General features: G+C 36.1%; 1 protein-coding gene across 9 annotated transcripts in view; it reads right to left on the bottom strand.

Moving 5' to 3' along the window:
* Positions 1 to 14,203, bottom strand: part of LOC121868112 (restin homolog) — a 273,799-nt gene that overhangs the window by 104,709 nt on the left and 154,887 nt on the right. For all 9 annotated transcript variants that reach the window (XM_042368383.1, XM_042368384.1, XM_042368387.1 and 6 more), the window contains 5 exons: positions 12,476 to 12,818; positions 12,241 to 12,359; positions 9,123 to 9,263; positions 7,010 to 7,156; positions 4,610 to 5,122 (listed from right to left, as the gene is read on the bottom strand). In XM_042368383.1, the coding sequence (XP_042224317.1) occupies positions 4,610 to 5,122; positions 7,010 to 7,156; positions 9,123 to 9,263; positions 12,241 to 12,359; positions 12,476 to 12,818 (1,263 nt within the window). The remainder of the gene's footprint in view (positions 1 to 4,609; positions 5,123 to 7,009; positions 7,157 to 9,122; positions 9,264 to 12,240; positions 12,360 to 12,475; positions 12,819 to 14,203) is intronic.

Genomic DNA, 14,203 nt, shown 5'->3' with positions numbered 1-14,203 from the left:
GTGCAAAATATATGACATTTATATTCAAAATATTCCTGGTCTTACAAGGAATCCAGCAATGTCAATTATATTATCCTAACTTTAATCTGAGGTATTATTTAATACTAAATGTTAAAAACCCTGGAAGGGAGGATTGGTGGGGGGTGGGGGGGAGGGTTGGGACTGACCACGCGGTTGGAAGAGGGGGGGAGGCAAGGTGGGGTACTTTGATTGACAGATAGTGTTGTGAAGATTATTTTTTTTTTTATTAACTGAAGATATTTGTTTTAGCTCATAAAATTCATACAAATTACCCGGTCAGAATATAATTTACATTGCTGGAATTCTTATAATTTGGTGATCATTTTGAATATAAACATCATATATTTTTCATTAAACATACAAATTTTAGATAAAATTTTTTCTCTAGGTAACTATGTTATCTTTTGTGCAAAATATATGACATTTATATTCAAAATATTCCTGGTCTTACAAGGAATCCAGCAATGTCAATTGTATTATCCTAACTTTAGTTTGAGGTATTATTTATTAAAATTTAGTGGTTTTCCCCCAAAAATTTCTCTGAGAGGGAAGAGCCAGCGAGTGTAGTGTGAGAGAGGGAGGGAGTTGAGTCCATTATTTGAATGGACATTAACTTGGCGACTGTATTTCTCTTAAGTATTAATTGTGTGCATGTACCATCATAAAATTAAGATGTTATTTTTACTACAACATAGGTATGTGCCTTCAAAAAGTGGAGTTTGGGGGTCAGGCCGGTTTCTATTGGAATTAATCCCATATGTTCTGTTGTTCACTTAACGCGGATTTCACTTAACACGGGACCCTCTGGGTTCAATTGACCGCGTTAAGTGGGGTACAACTGTATACAGTACTGTGCTGTATAGTGGAGGCAAAATATATTTCAACAGATATTGCCACACAGATGTATGTGTATTATGAAGTGAAATTAAAATACAGAATTATATACAGTAGAACGTCGATTTAAAGCGATTCAATTTAAGATTATTAATTTAAAGCGACACCCACAATTAAGGACAATGTTTTAAATTAAAGAGAATCTTTCCTATTTTGCGCGAGTCAATCTGGTGCATCATATTTTAAATTTTGCGCCTAATGTTTCTCTGGGGACGCTACACTGTCCTAAGGGCAAAGCTCTACTGTACATGAAATCAAAATAATGTACTAAATGATTATTATAATTTTTGTCAAGTGTAAACTATAGCATGTTTATATTCAAATTAATCACTATCTTATAAGACTTCCAAAAATGTAAATTATCTTCTCCCCGGTCACTTCTATGACATTTTATAAACAAAAAACAAAAACTCAAGCTAAAGGACATACATAAACAACTGTCAAACATGTCACTGTCACTTCCTCCTCCCCCCTCCCAGCCAGGGTTTGGTATTTAAGACTTACAGTTTTTATCTTATATAATATCACAGACTAAAGTTAGGAGAATATAATTTGTATTGCTGGAATCCTTGCAATACAGCGAATAATTTGAATATAAACCTCATATATTTTGCACAAGAGATAAAATTTTAGCCCTTTGTAATAAAATTAATTTGAACTAAAATTTGTATGTCTAATGCGAACTATAGCATGTATATATTCAAACAAATCACTATCATGTAAGAATTCTAGCAGTTTTAATTATATTCTCCCAGGTCAGTTCAGTGACATTTTATAAGAGAAAAACTTAAAGTCACTCTTAAGGACAGATAAATAAATAAGCACTAGACCTTGGCATCAACTGTCAAACATATCACCCCCCCCCCATCTTCCCAGCCAGTAAACAGACCATTTCACATCCCATAATTTTAGCTGTGTTGATTTATGAGTGTTTGTTTTAACATAATACAGTAAAAGTCCAAGAATCCGGATGCCAGAAATCCGGACCACCCGAGAATCCGGACTTTTAGGAAATTCAATTTTTTTTTTTTTTGCGGGCTTTTGTGTGTATGTGCACATGCGTGAGTGCCACAGCTGCACAGCGACAACAAGCGACCACGCGGTTGCCACTTTAAAAAGAGCAATCAAACTGTGACAGCGTATGTAATTTTGAGTCCTACTCTTTTCATTTACAGAGTACTGTACTGTACAAGCCCATAATAATGGCTCCTAAAGTAGATAAACTTCGTTGTGTGAAGAGAAAGAAGAACACGTTGAAATTGAGTGACAAACTTGAAATAATTAAGAAACTAGAACATGGTGTGAGCAATACTGTTCTAATGGAAACATACGACATAGGAAAGTCTACAATTTATGATATAAAAGAGGCAAAGAATAAAATTCTAGAATTCACAGCTTTTTCCTTAAAACTGCTCGTTTTGATAAATGAAGCATGCTATATTTGCTAATGAATAAACTAACAAAATGTACCTGTTCATCTCTTCTTTATTCCTCCTTAAATTTGAATTTTAAAAGTACTGCCTGAGAATCCGGAAAATCCGAAAATCCGGACCACACCAATCCCCAAGCAGTCCGGATTTTTGGACTTCTACTGTACTACAAAAAACAATGTTTTGTTTATTCTAGGAGATGGGCTGAGGTGCATCTGGGTAGACTCTCAGTTTTTTTAGTATTTTGTGTTTCTCTCAAGTACCAAACTAAATTATTCCATTGAAACAATACTTTGTTTTAGTGCGAATTCGGTTTAAAGCGACCTCTCTTGGAACCTATCTCTTGTTATATCTCTTGGAACCTATCTCTTGTTATATCGACGTTCTACTGTACTGTACCTTCATTCATTTTGCAATAACAATAAATTCCCCAATTTATATAGTATCATTTTACAAAAAAATATTATTTTATGGAATGAAAGCGACTCATCATAACTTTTTTACAGCCAATTTCTACACTTGTGTGAGTTAGCCACTTTTACCTGACACCAGCTATTGGGTAAAACCAGAATGGGATCCCCTCACCCCCACCCTACTGAACAATCCAAACTCTGGGTGCCAGTCCTGAAAATTCAACAAAGGCCAGGGGATGGACACAGCTTTGGTGACCTGGTTGTCATCAGACATTATGCTAGTAAAACTACCTTTGGTTTGAACACAAGGAATATTAATGGGTGTACCTTACATACCCACGTTGTGACTGTACCCTATGTGTTTAAAGTGAACAAAAAACTATACAGTGGTCCTTCGGTTAACGAACGGTTCGATTAACGAAATTTCGGTTAACGAATTACCTCCCATAAGGATCTTCAATTCAGTTAACGAATAAAACTTCAATTAATGAAATCCTTACGAAAAACATGTTTTGTTGTGAGCATCGGCTGATGGGCTAGTCTGCCAATTCAGTAATCTGTTCTATGTTTACATTTGTTTCCAGTGGAGTAAATATCAAGAAAGTTGTGCTCTTTAATATTTTTGCATTTTTTATATTAAAATTATTAGTCATTTTAAAATTAGTTAACATATTGATAATATATGCAGTACAGGGAACTAGTTTTTTGTGCGCCCATCAGCCACTTGACTCAGCCACCAGGCGTCAGTTTGGCTTTGTTGACAGTGGAGTGAACATCGATTTTGTTGGTGTCTTGAATATTTTTGCATCTTTACATTAAAATCATTGGTCATTCTGAAATTTAGTTAACATATTGATAATTAATATAAGACTGGAGAAAAAGCCCCGAGGAGGACGTCTGGTGCCGAGTGTTCGCTCTCCCAGAGTGAGAAAACTGTGTTTAATAAAGGAAAAACTAGGGTGGAGGTGACAAACGCAGTGTGGTCACTCGAGCAGCAGCCACCACCCTCCTGTCCGATACTCCGGCTGTTCCACCCAATATGCAAACTGCCCGTCGCCAATAATATATAGCGCAGTGTTGGTTTAAATAAAATAATCTTGAATTACACCTAGTGAACTTAAAATTTTATTGGTGAAATGACGGCATCAAGCATGGGTCCCCTGAAAGGTGATTTCTCTTCCATCCCCACTTCCTTCTCTTCTCCCTTCTCCTCCACCCCCACTTATAATTCCCATCATCATCATCAACTAGGAAACTTCTACATGCACACCTCAAAGTAAGTGTACTTTACTGCATTTTTTTTTTTGTACTTTGTATGTACTTTTCTGTGAGCTGGAACCAATTACCCTATTTCCCTTTGATACAATGGATTCAGTTAACGAAATTTTTAGTTAACGAACGACTCTGTGGAATGAATTGTGTTCATTAACTGAGGGACCACTGTACTGCAGTTACCAATATGTAGAATATCTTTTATTTAAATATCTTAAAATAGTGGAGTCTTGATAATTCAAGGGTTAGGTACCAGAAGACATCGTGAATTATAAAAAAGGTGAATTACTGAATAATTTAATTTACTTAAATGGAAATATCTAGTTTGGTTTCAGAGGCCAAGAATCACTCAAAGGTAACAAATAATAACATTAGAAATGTATCTCCATATTTGCTGAGATTTCAAGGTATATTATTGTACAAGGTGGAATGCATATACTGTACTCCTAATTTCATTCACTTTTATGAGGAAAAATTCCTCATTATTAAATGTTTCATAACAGGTCACTTTTGTATGGAAATTTTTTGGGGGACAATAATAAATAAAAGGTAATTAATTGTGTACAGCAAGGGCCTTACCTCCAATTCAGATGCTTCTCCTTCCTTGAGTAACACCTGTTCCTGCAGCTCATAAAGCTCCAGGTCCTTTCTCTTTGTCAGTTCTTCTTGGTCAGTTACGTGCTGTTTCCTAAGATTCTCAATATCTTTTGTCTTAGTACCTATCTTCACTTCCATTTCCATGATCTTATCCTTCATCTGCTTTAATTCCTCATGATATTTATCTTTTTCTTGTTGCTGCTGTTTACTAGCACAATTGTTATCATCTGCTCTGGCTGCCTGCTCTCGGGATAATGCAGATTCTTTTTCACGAAGCACCTCTTGGACCTTCTCTAACTGTTTACCTTTTTCTTGTAACTGGTTGTTCAGATTGGTGAGTTGTTGGGAGGAATCAGATGATGATGAGAGGCTTGCATTGACCTGCTCCTTCAACTGATCTCTCTGTTCTTCCAGAGCTGCAATTTTGGACTCTGCTGATGCCAGCTGTCGGGAAGATTCACCAATCTCTGCCGATTTTGTTGTAATGCTGGTTTCCTGTAACCATAAAAATAAATGCAGAGATATTGAAATCTTTAAAAAATATTAAAATTGTAGCAGCCGTTTACTGCAACAATAGCAGTTGTTTAAACTGGAATATTCTGAAGCATTAAGAGCCCCATGACACCTCTATGTCCATCTACTTGTACGATGACAAACATTGACATTAGACACATATTTTGGAAGGAGACCATTCAGTATACTGCCAGGATAAAAAAAAAATATATACATATATATTGATACCAGTCATGCATAGCAATATGAAACATTGGGTAAAGATGTTTAATGTATACAATCATGTGGTTATGGGCGTATGCTGGTAAGCTTGCTCCACTTGTACGGCACTGTTGCCATACAGCAGTCGCATTTTTTTTTACAGCATAATCATCCACATAGGAATCGTCCAAGTGGGATGGCAAAAACCGCACAGAAAAGATGATCGTCAAGATGGGAATCATCCAAACGGGATGACACCCAGCTCTGAGCCCCTCATATCCTTAATCTGGCCCTGGTTACCCGACATTGTCAAAGGTGATGCCACGTGATGCCTCAAGGGGGAATCCCAGGTGGAGTTCAGGTGATATGGGCCCTGATGTGGGTCAGTGACCTGTGTCCGGGTGGGCTAATACCCGTAAATAAAAAAAATAAAAAAAATCCTTAACTGTGACTTTACCCCACCCCCAGGCCCTGCTCCGATTATCCCATCCCAAGAAATGGTTTGTCAAATCTGCCCCTCAGGTACGAAAAGTGACAGCTATGGTCAGAAGCTGGTGGGCCATGTAGGTCAACACTGACTATGAGATCACATTACCGACAGGTCAATTATTTGATTGATGCAAATGCATCAGTTGCATCGGCCTTGATCCGACCCTGTGGCTGTACATCCCTAAGAATATTTAGAAATTACACCAGTTTGGCAGAAAGGTTGTTACTAACTAATAAATTAGTGGGGTTATTTGTGAGTCACTTGGGCAGGGACTGGGATGGATGATTGAAATTAAAAACTGGGTTCCCAGAGATACAAAACCTTAGAGGACAGGTAAAAACAGCCCGAGAATGTTTTAAGTGGAGGACTGTGGTAACCAACCCTCATATATGAGCACAGTACTTTGATTAATTGATGATCATAAAATTGCATTCATACATATATGTGTACTGTATTCTTAATTTTCATCAGTTACTGTTCAGCAAACAAACTTCTCCACATGATATCATTCAGGATTTTGTCACCTCTCAGTGGCGGGCCGTTCAGGTTCCCCGCTTTCACATCCTCCTTAACACACTTCATCTGTGCGTGTCAGATACTTCTAAATTTTTAGTCAGCATGTGTACTATATGAGATAGAAAAATGTAGGTTGTCCCTAAAAAATAATATGTAAATTATCTATAAATAGTGTTGGATAAGAAATCTTGATAAAATAAGTTTTTCATACGACAACGTGTGTCGAAGAAAACAAATATCAGTAACCATACGACAAATATTTATACATGACATTATACCAGCATTATCATATGTGTATGAGATCATGAAAGTTGTTTCTTGGTAACCATACATGTTTAGCATTAAATAATTATAGAAGAGCAGTTGTAAAAAAATTACCGGTAGTACAGTTTGTCAATGCATAATGGCATTTTTTCTAAGACATGGCAACGATACACAACTTTAACATAAGAAAATTTTATCATCACATGTTCATACAAATTTTCATGTATGAAGACCCCAAGGTGATAAATTCTTCCAAATGCATTTATGCATATGAACACCCTGAGAGTGTTAAATTCTTTGTCATTTATCATATCTATCCAGTGATTTAGTTCTTAAGCATCCATTTCGACTGAACCTAAAGAAAAATATGTTTCTGATTATCACAGAAGTGTACTTACCATAGTTTTAATTTGTTCTTTCAATTCCTGTAATTTCTGATTGTATTCTCTTTCCGTCACTAAATACTTATTTCCTGCTGCCTCACTCTCAGCTGCTCTTGCTTCCACTTCACTTTTAAGAGATGTTTCTGTTTTCTGAAGAGTCACCTGAGATAAAAGTAGGGCAGAGAAAAATTATGTTTGATTCTAACCAAAGACATTACCAAATTTTATTCACTCATTCCACCAGATAAAATACCAAAGGTAAAATGATGTGAATGCCATGCTGCCTAACCCATGTCCAAATTAATCCAAGATATAACAATTCTGGAATACAAAACACACAGAGCACAACATTACATTATAATATAGAATTCTTTATAATATGGCTGGAGTAAATTTTTCAGCATATGGAGGTGGGTTTCATGTTACTGACCTGACCTGATGCAATGTCAGGTCACCCATTGTATAGAAGCTCATCTCTCATTTGCAATGGAGGTTGGATGGGGGATTTATTGGTCTCATATTACTGACCTGGTGCAATGTCAGGCCACCCATTGTCGGAGTGAGGGATTAGTGGGTCTCATGACCCAAAGAAAGATGTCTTGAATAAAGACAAAGGCTAAGGTACTCCTTTGTTTCCCTTTTCCAGTACAAATGGTACTTTAACACACATACCGAATGTACAGTACAGTATAGTATATATAACGGTAATCACTTTTTACCACTTTACACTGCTTTAACATTGTATTCTTGGCTTGTTAAATGGCAGAGAACTATGAAAAAAGTGCCTCATGAACTAGACTTAGAGGAGATAAGGTAGGAAATGCATCATCCTATCACAAACATCCCATGCAAACACATGGCAGCACAGCATTAGCCAACTGCAGCGTGCAAACCTAGGCCCAAGTTACCCAAGCAGTCTTCCCACCCACGCACCTAGCACGTGAGGACACGGCGGAGCACTACAAAATTTTTATCACTCCCGGAATCTTTGTCCTCAGGCCAGGAGCATAAAGAATTGGAGGGATTTTCTCAGAAATTTTCTGGAAATTGCACATTATTTCATCCTCTGAATTTGTTCTCAGACACAGGAAAGATAATTGTGGACAGAGTTTCTAAAATTTGGGGGGAATCTAGCCAGAAAATGTAGCTGATTTTCAACCTCAGAAACTCATTTGTGTACCCGGAATTGAGAAAAGTATTCAGGAAAAAATCCACGCCGATTTAAATTTTCCGGCTAATGGGGATATTACTTATATAAGATCAGCATAGAGGTAATACTGTACTTGCTGCATCATATGTGCAGGTAATATGGCTATCTTGAACTTGTTTTGTTATTTGATAAGATATAAAAGATTTAAACAGTTTCTCAGCTAAGTACCCAGATTATGCAACATAGTTTAATACAGTACTATATTGTCTTGGTAATTGTGACTATTTACTGCTTATACAAAAGTTTATTTATTTACCAGTATTTTTGTGAAATAAAAAATGCATTTATATTTGAAAGGGTGTGATGAATAATATACTGTACTGGATGCTATGTTTTGAAGCTTGATGTTTTTTATGGTGTAGATGCAGCTGTAACAAATCTTCAGATGAGTACAAAACAGATGCTATGAAAGTTATAAACAATACTTACATGTGTTCACTGTCTTATTATTTTGTGAGTGTTTACAACTATAACCTCATAAAACCCTTACCAAAATGGATAATAATGTTTAGTTCAATAATAATTGTTCCTTAGGAAAAAACACTAAAGGGAAACTGTTAATAAAAGGTAGTTTAAGATACAAGGGAGAGTAAGATTTGGTAGCACTGTGTACTGTTGAGGAAACTGCAGCAGCTTCAAATATTTTTTCCTGGATATTCATTGTTTAGTTTAAAGGTGCAACTGTGATGTAAAAAATGTGGTACAGCATATGATTTAAGGTTCATATTTAGCATATATGATGACACCCAGTTTTTGAGGATATTTTTTTCAAGTTTCAAAAATGGTCTTGCACACCAGAATATAAGCTACAATAAATGTGTCACCTTTTACATGGTCTCTTTCTGCATTAGCAAGCAAATGACAGATATAATATTTGGCACATAATGTATAAATCAATAAGAAGAATTGAAATCCTACCATGAAATTTTGTAACTGCTCCTCTTTCTGTTTAAAGTTTGAAGTAACTTGAGTGAGCTTCTTTTCAGTGTCAGTTACTGTAGAAATGGCAGTCTGCAGCTCCACCTCTATCTTTGACTTATGGTTCTCCAGTGACGCAATCTACAGAAAAGAACAAAAAAAATTCATAAAAATGGAACTGTTTGTGAACATGCAACAGATACACACACACACACACACACATAAAAGGACAGAAACATACAAAAAGAATACAAGTGACGTATATCCTGATGATCTTGAACAATTTCCATGCAATATAGATGGGAATGGTGTATGCTTGAAAGCTGACTGTACACGTACTCCTTTAGAACAACTATTACTATTTTTAACAATACATAAAAAGTGCAAAAGCACAGCATACATCAACACAAGTCTCATATTTACAGAATTACACTTTCCAAATGACCTGTACTGTATTACATTTCTGTGCCAAAAGTATGGAAGATACAAAACAATCACTGTCGGGAACAACAACCTAAGATGTCTGTGCTAAACTAGCAAAAGTAAAAATATTTACTGTATTTGCAACCGTTAGATTCAAGAAAATATATGATTAATAATCTTGTTTACTATCAAATGCAATAACCATACATGTAGTAAATGGGAACCAAAATTATTTTTGTCATGTGGCAACTAACTTGCCAAGTCCTCTAAGTTTTCAAGGTACTATGCCAAACTGGCCTATCATTAATTATAAAGTCAAAACAGAGTGACCCTGCACATAATCTATTACTTTTAACAAACAATCTGGTCTGTTTCTCAAAAAAATTTAACTTCTCTCAATATCTCAATCTTCTTAATTGATTCATAAAAATTAAGCCTACTCCACTTTCTTATATTTATCTTCATCATTAACATTTTACAGCTTTTTTCCACACTTGCGTGTGTTAGCCACAATTACCAGATGACAGCTCTCTATGGTGAACGGCCTCTTGCAGCCTCTCTCGTCAGGTTTTTAACTCGAATATTATTTCTTACAACCTCTATCCTTGTCATTCTTGGCTTACCCCTGGCTCTCCTCCCAACCCCATTTAGACTCAAGCATCTTTTGTCCCAAATGGCCTCATCCATTCTCTCCACATGCCCAAACTATCTCAGACTACCTCTGTGAAAAACATCATCAGGACTCTTAATGCCCAGCCACTCTTTTAGCTCATTCAAGCCTTTGTATGTCCTCTTCTTTAACTATCCATGTTTCATTGCCATACAACATCAAACTTCTCATGCCAGTTGTATACATTTTCCTTTCTTTTGAAGGAAAGGTCAATTTGCCATCAATAAAGGCATCAACTCCCTAAACTTTCTCCAGCCACTTCTGACTCTTGAAACTCAGCTAGCTTCAACACTCCTTCCAGCACTGATCATGTCACCCAGGTAACACAACAGAACTCATTGACACAAGCCAGGAACATATTCCTAATACTGTACTACAGTATTTTCTCCGGCCACTGGCGTACCCACCTTTCTTACAGATAGCACATGGCCATTTTCTACTTTCCACCAAGGGTTCCTTACCCACACTACCAATCAATACTTCTGTTTTCATCATATTCACTTGCAAACCCTTTGACTCTATTCCACCCTTCTATTTCTTAAATTTCTCCACTACCCCATCAATAGTATCTGCTACCACCACTAAGTCATCAGTAGACAACATTGCCCAGGGCAGACCAGTCCTAATGTCCTGTGATATTTGCCTCCACATGATAAACAGAAGAGACTCGGAACAACGGACTCCTAAAAAAATTCTCATATTTCTCAATTTCCACACCATTTACTCTCACAGTATATTTTGGAGCCCTCATATAATGCCATAACCACTCAAATAAGACAATCCTTGACCCCCTACCTTTCTTATGGCCCATTTTACTTCTTCACATGGTACCCTGCCAAATGCCTTCTCTAAGTCTAGAAATACCTGTACAGTACTACAAAAATGGAGTAAAATGAGCTGGAGTCAGCAGATTCCAGCTATCATCCCTGGATGGGAAGGTGGTGAGCACATGATGATATACTGTACTGTGGAGGTGTGAGGATGATGCTACCCTTTATTGAAGCTTGTTTAAATAAGACATCACATCCTAGAGGATTATCTATTGTGTCACCCCTCAGAAATTCATAAAGGAAATGATGTATCACAAATATTGCTTCCTCATAACCAGTATTCCTCAATCAAAACTACATGTCCTACTCAAATGTTAAAACTCTATATGCCTATTCCCTTTAAAAAAAACAATGGTATTCCTAAACACTTTCTCCATGACAAGCATTCCATGACACGTGAAGCAAGTTTTAAGTCACTGATGAGGGGCTCAACACATGAACTTATTAACCTACTGTCTAGTGGGGTTACTCTATCAAAATTCACCATAATTCCTCTTCACAAGCTGTTTGTGCATCACAATCTACAGTAGTTTACAATTGATGTTTTAATGATACAGGCAGTCCCCATGTTACAAATGCTAAAAAGTCTGTAATAAAATTATATATTTTTACATTAAATATATTGTTTAATGTCACTTTATTTACAGTAGTTACATTTTTTGCTATGCATGGGATAATACTGCATTGTTGTTTTTTATGGGCAGGGTTGTGTTTTAACCTAACCTAACCAGGAACGTAACCTATTCATAACTCAGGGAATACCTGTATATAAACTGCATATCCTATGAAAAATCAAGTGTACGTAATATTAATACTTTTTAATCAAATTATTTTTCTTCGTTGTAATTAACTCTTTTAGAATCTTAAAGAAATTAAGTTCCTACAGAATACAGTACAGTATATACATCATTACCACAATAAACCTTTTATTAATATTTGTACTGTAATATATAAGCATGTGAAACTGTAAACTCTCCATGAGATATACAGTACTGTACTACTGACTTCTACTGAAAAATGCAAGAGGTATTCAATAAACTGATGAAAAGTGGTTTAAGGTATTATGCTTATCTGGCAAATGAAATTCTATACACAGTACAGTACAGTACTCTGCATAAGGTGCAAAAATGTATTATGCCAAGCCTAGCACATCTGCAGAAAATACAGAAACAAATACAGTATTATATCAAATTACCTTTTCTGTGGCTTCTTGATGTTGATTGGTTGTTCCTCTAAGCTGTTCCTTCAGTTTGCTTATCTCACCTAAGAGATCCGAGACTTCTGATGACCCTGACTTCAACTGTTCCTGGATCTCTGTTAATAGCATACCTTAAAATTAGGATTCATCAGATTTATTTACTGTTTACAGGTAGAATATGCATGTCCAGTTTCAAAATTTACAGAATAAAAAAAATCAATACTGTACTAACCTGTTATATCTTTTTGTAAGGCTTCTTTTTCAGTTCTTTCCTTTGTTGTTTCCTTTGAGAGAGCCTCTATTTGTTGTGATGCATCAGTCAATTCCTTCACGTTTTTATCCAGCTCTAGCTGTAACTCTCGTATTCTCGAGTCTTTCTCAGTAATTTCTGTAGACCTCTCTCTAGAACGGACCTGGTCTTCATCCCTGCTGGACTCCATTAACTTGATCTTTTGTTCCCGTTCATTTATGTCATTCTTCAGGGCTTCGTTGTTAGTCTCTAAATTCTTGAGTTGTTCCATCTGTTTAGATAACTTATTTTCCATTGTTTCTTTTTCTCCTTCCATATCCATTATCTGAAAAACAGAACATGTTTACCATATTTCTTATAGTGAAGTATAGCTTATAGTGAAGTACTGTACAGTACGCTCGCAACTTTCGCTTATTTTTCTTACGCGGTTTCAGCTATAAGCTATACGCAGATTACACCGGGGTTAGGCTACCATTTCCAATTTCAGACAAAAATTTTCAAAATGGGTCATAGCACACCACACGCTACCACACCAAAACTCCAACCCCGCCATCCAAGCTCTGTCTACATAAAGTTTTTCAACTAATATTTTTGGCTCGATATAGTAATATATGTAACTTTCTTCATATATTTTTACTCATTTACATGCACACACTGTCCTAATGGCAAAGCTGTACTGTACATGTACTCTTTATAATGTACTAAATGATTATTAAAAATTTTGTCTAGTGCAAACTATAGCATGTTTATATTCAATCTTATAAGAATTCCAGCAATGTAAATTACATTCTCCCCAGTCACTTCTGTGACTTTTATAAGCAAAAAACAAAAACTCACTCTAAAGGACATAAATAAACAAATAAATACTTCACTAAAGCACGTTTTTTCCCAACTGAGAAAAGGCCCTGCCTCCTCCTCAAAATTTACATCTGATTGGCTGTTGCAAACCTGTCCGATTTTGTCCTGAAGAAATGATGTATTTCTTAATGAGTTTATTCATAATCATTGAGATGACCGTTTCTGACGAGAAAGATATTTAGCTAAATTATAAAAAGATACATACAGTCATTATTTCAAGCATAAGCAAGTAGGAAGTTTATCAGAAGTATTATACATAAATTAACTGTTGAACTCTGGTAGCAAATTCATACTACCCACAATAAGGCATACTAAGACAAATTAAATCTCATTAATACTACATTATGCAAAAACAACATTTTAAAAGATCAGAATCACATTGAAATATTACACGACCGTCAACAGAGGCGGGAAATATAACTGCAAACAAATCCATATTTTTCCCGCCTCTGTTAACATTCATGTAATATTTCAATGTGATTCTGATCATTTAAAATTTTGTTTTTGCATTATGTAGTATTACTGATACATAATTTGTCTTAGTATGCCTTATTAATTTTACATTTTACTTTTATCCTCTTCACCACTGATCGGCTCATTAGCCGCTTGGGCAATCGGTAACGTCTCTGTTACGCACTGTTGGCAGGTACTGGACATGCACTAGCTCCTGAATGTACCCGAACCTGCTCCAGTGTTGGTCAAGTCTTGTCTTGAAAGAGCTCACACTCGGCGCTGTCACAATACTTTCTGGCAAATTGTTCCAAGAGTTTACAACTCTCACTCCGAAAAAGTTTGCCCTCACAGTTTTCTGGACTTATGGCTTCTTCAATCTTGAGCTATGACCCCTTGTGA

Source organism: Homarus americanus, unplaced genomic scaffold (genome assembly GCF_018991925.1).
Source record: "Homarus americanus isolate GMGI-L3 unplaced genomic scaffold, GMGI_Hamer_2.0 scaffold47967, whole genome shotgun sequence".
NCBI lineage: Eukaryota > Metazoa > Arthropoda > Malacostraca > Decapoda > Nephropidae > Homarus > Homarus americanus.
This window is presented reverse-complemented; position numbering and strand designations above follow the sequence as displayed.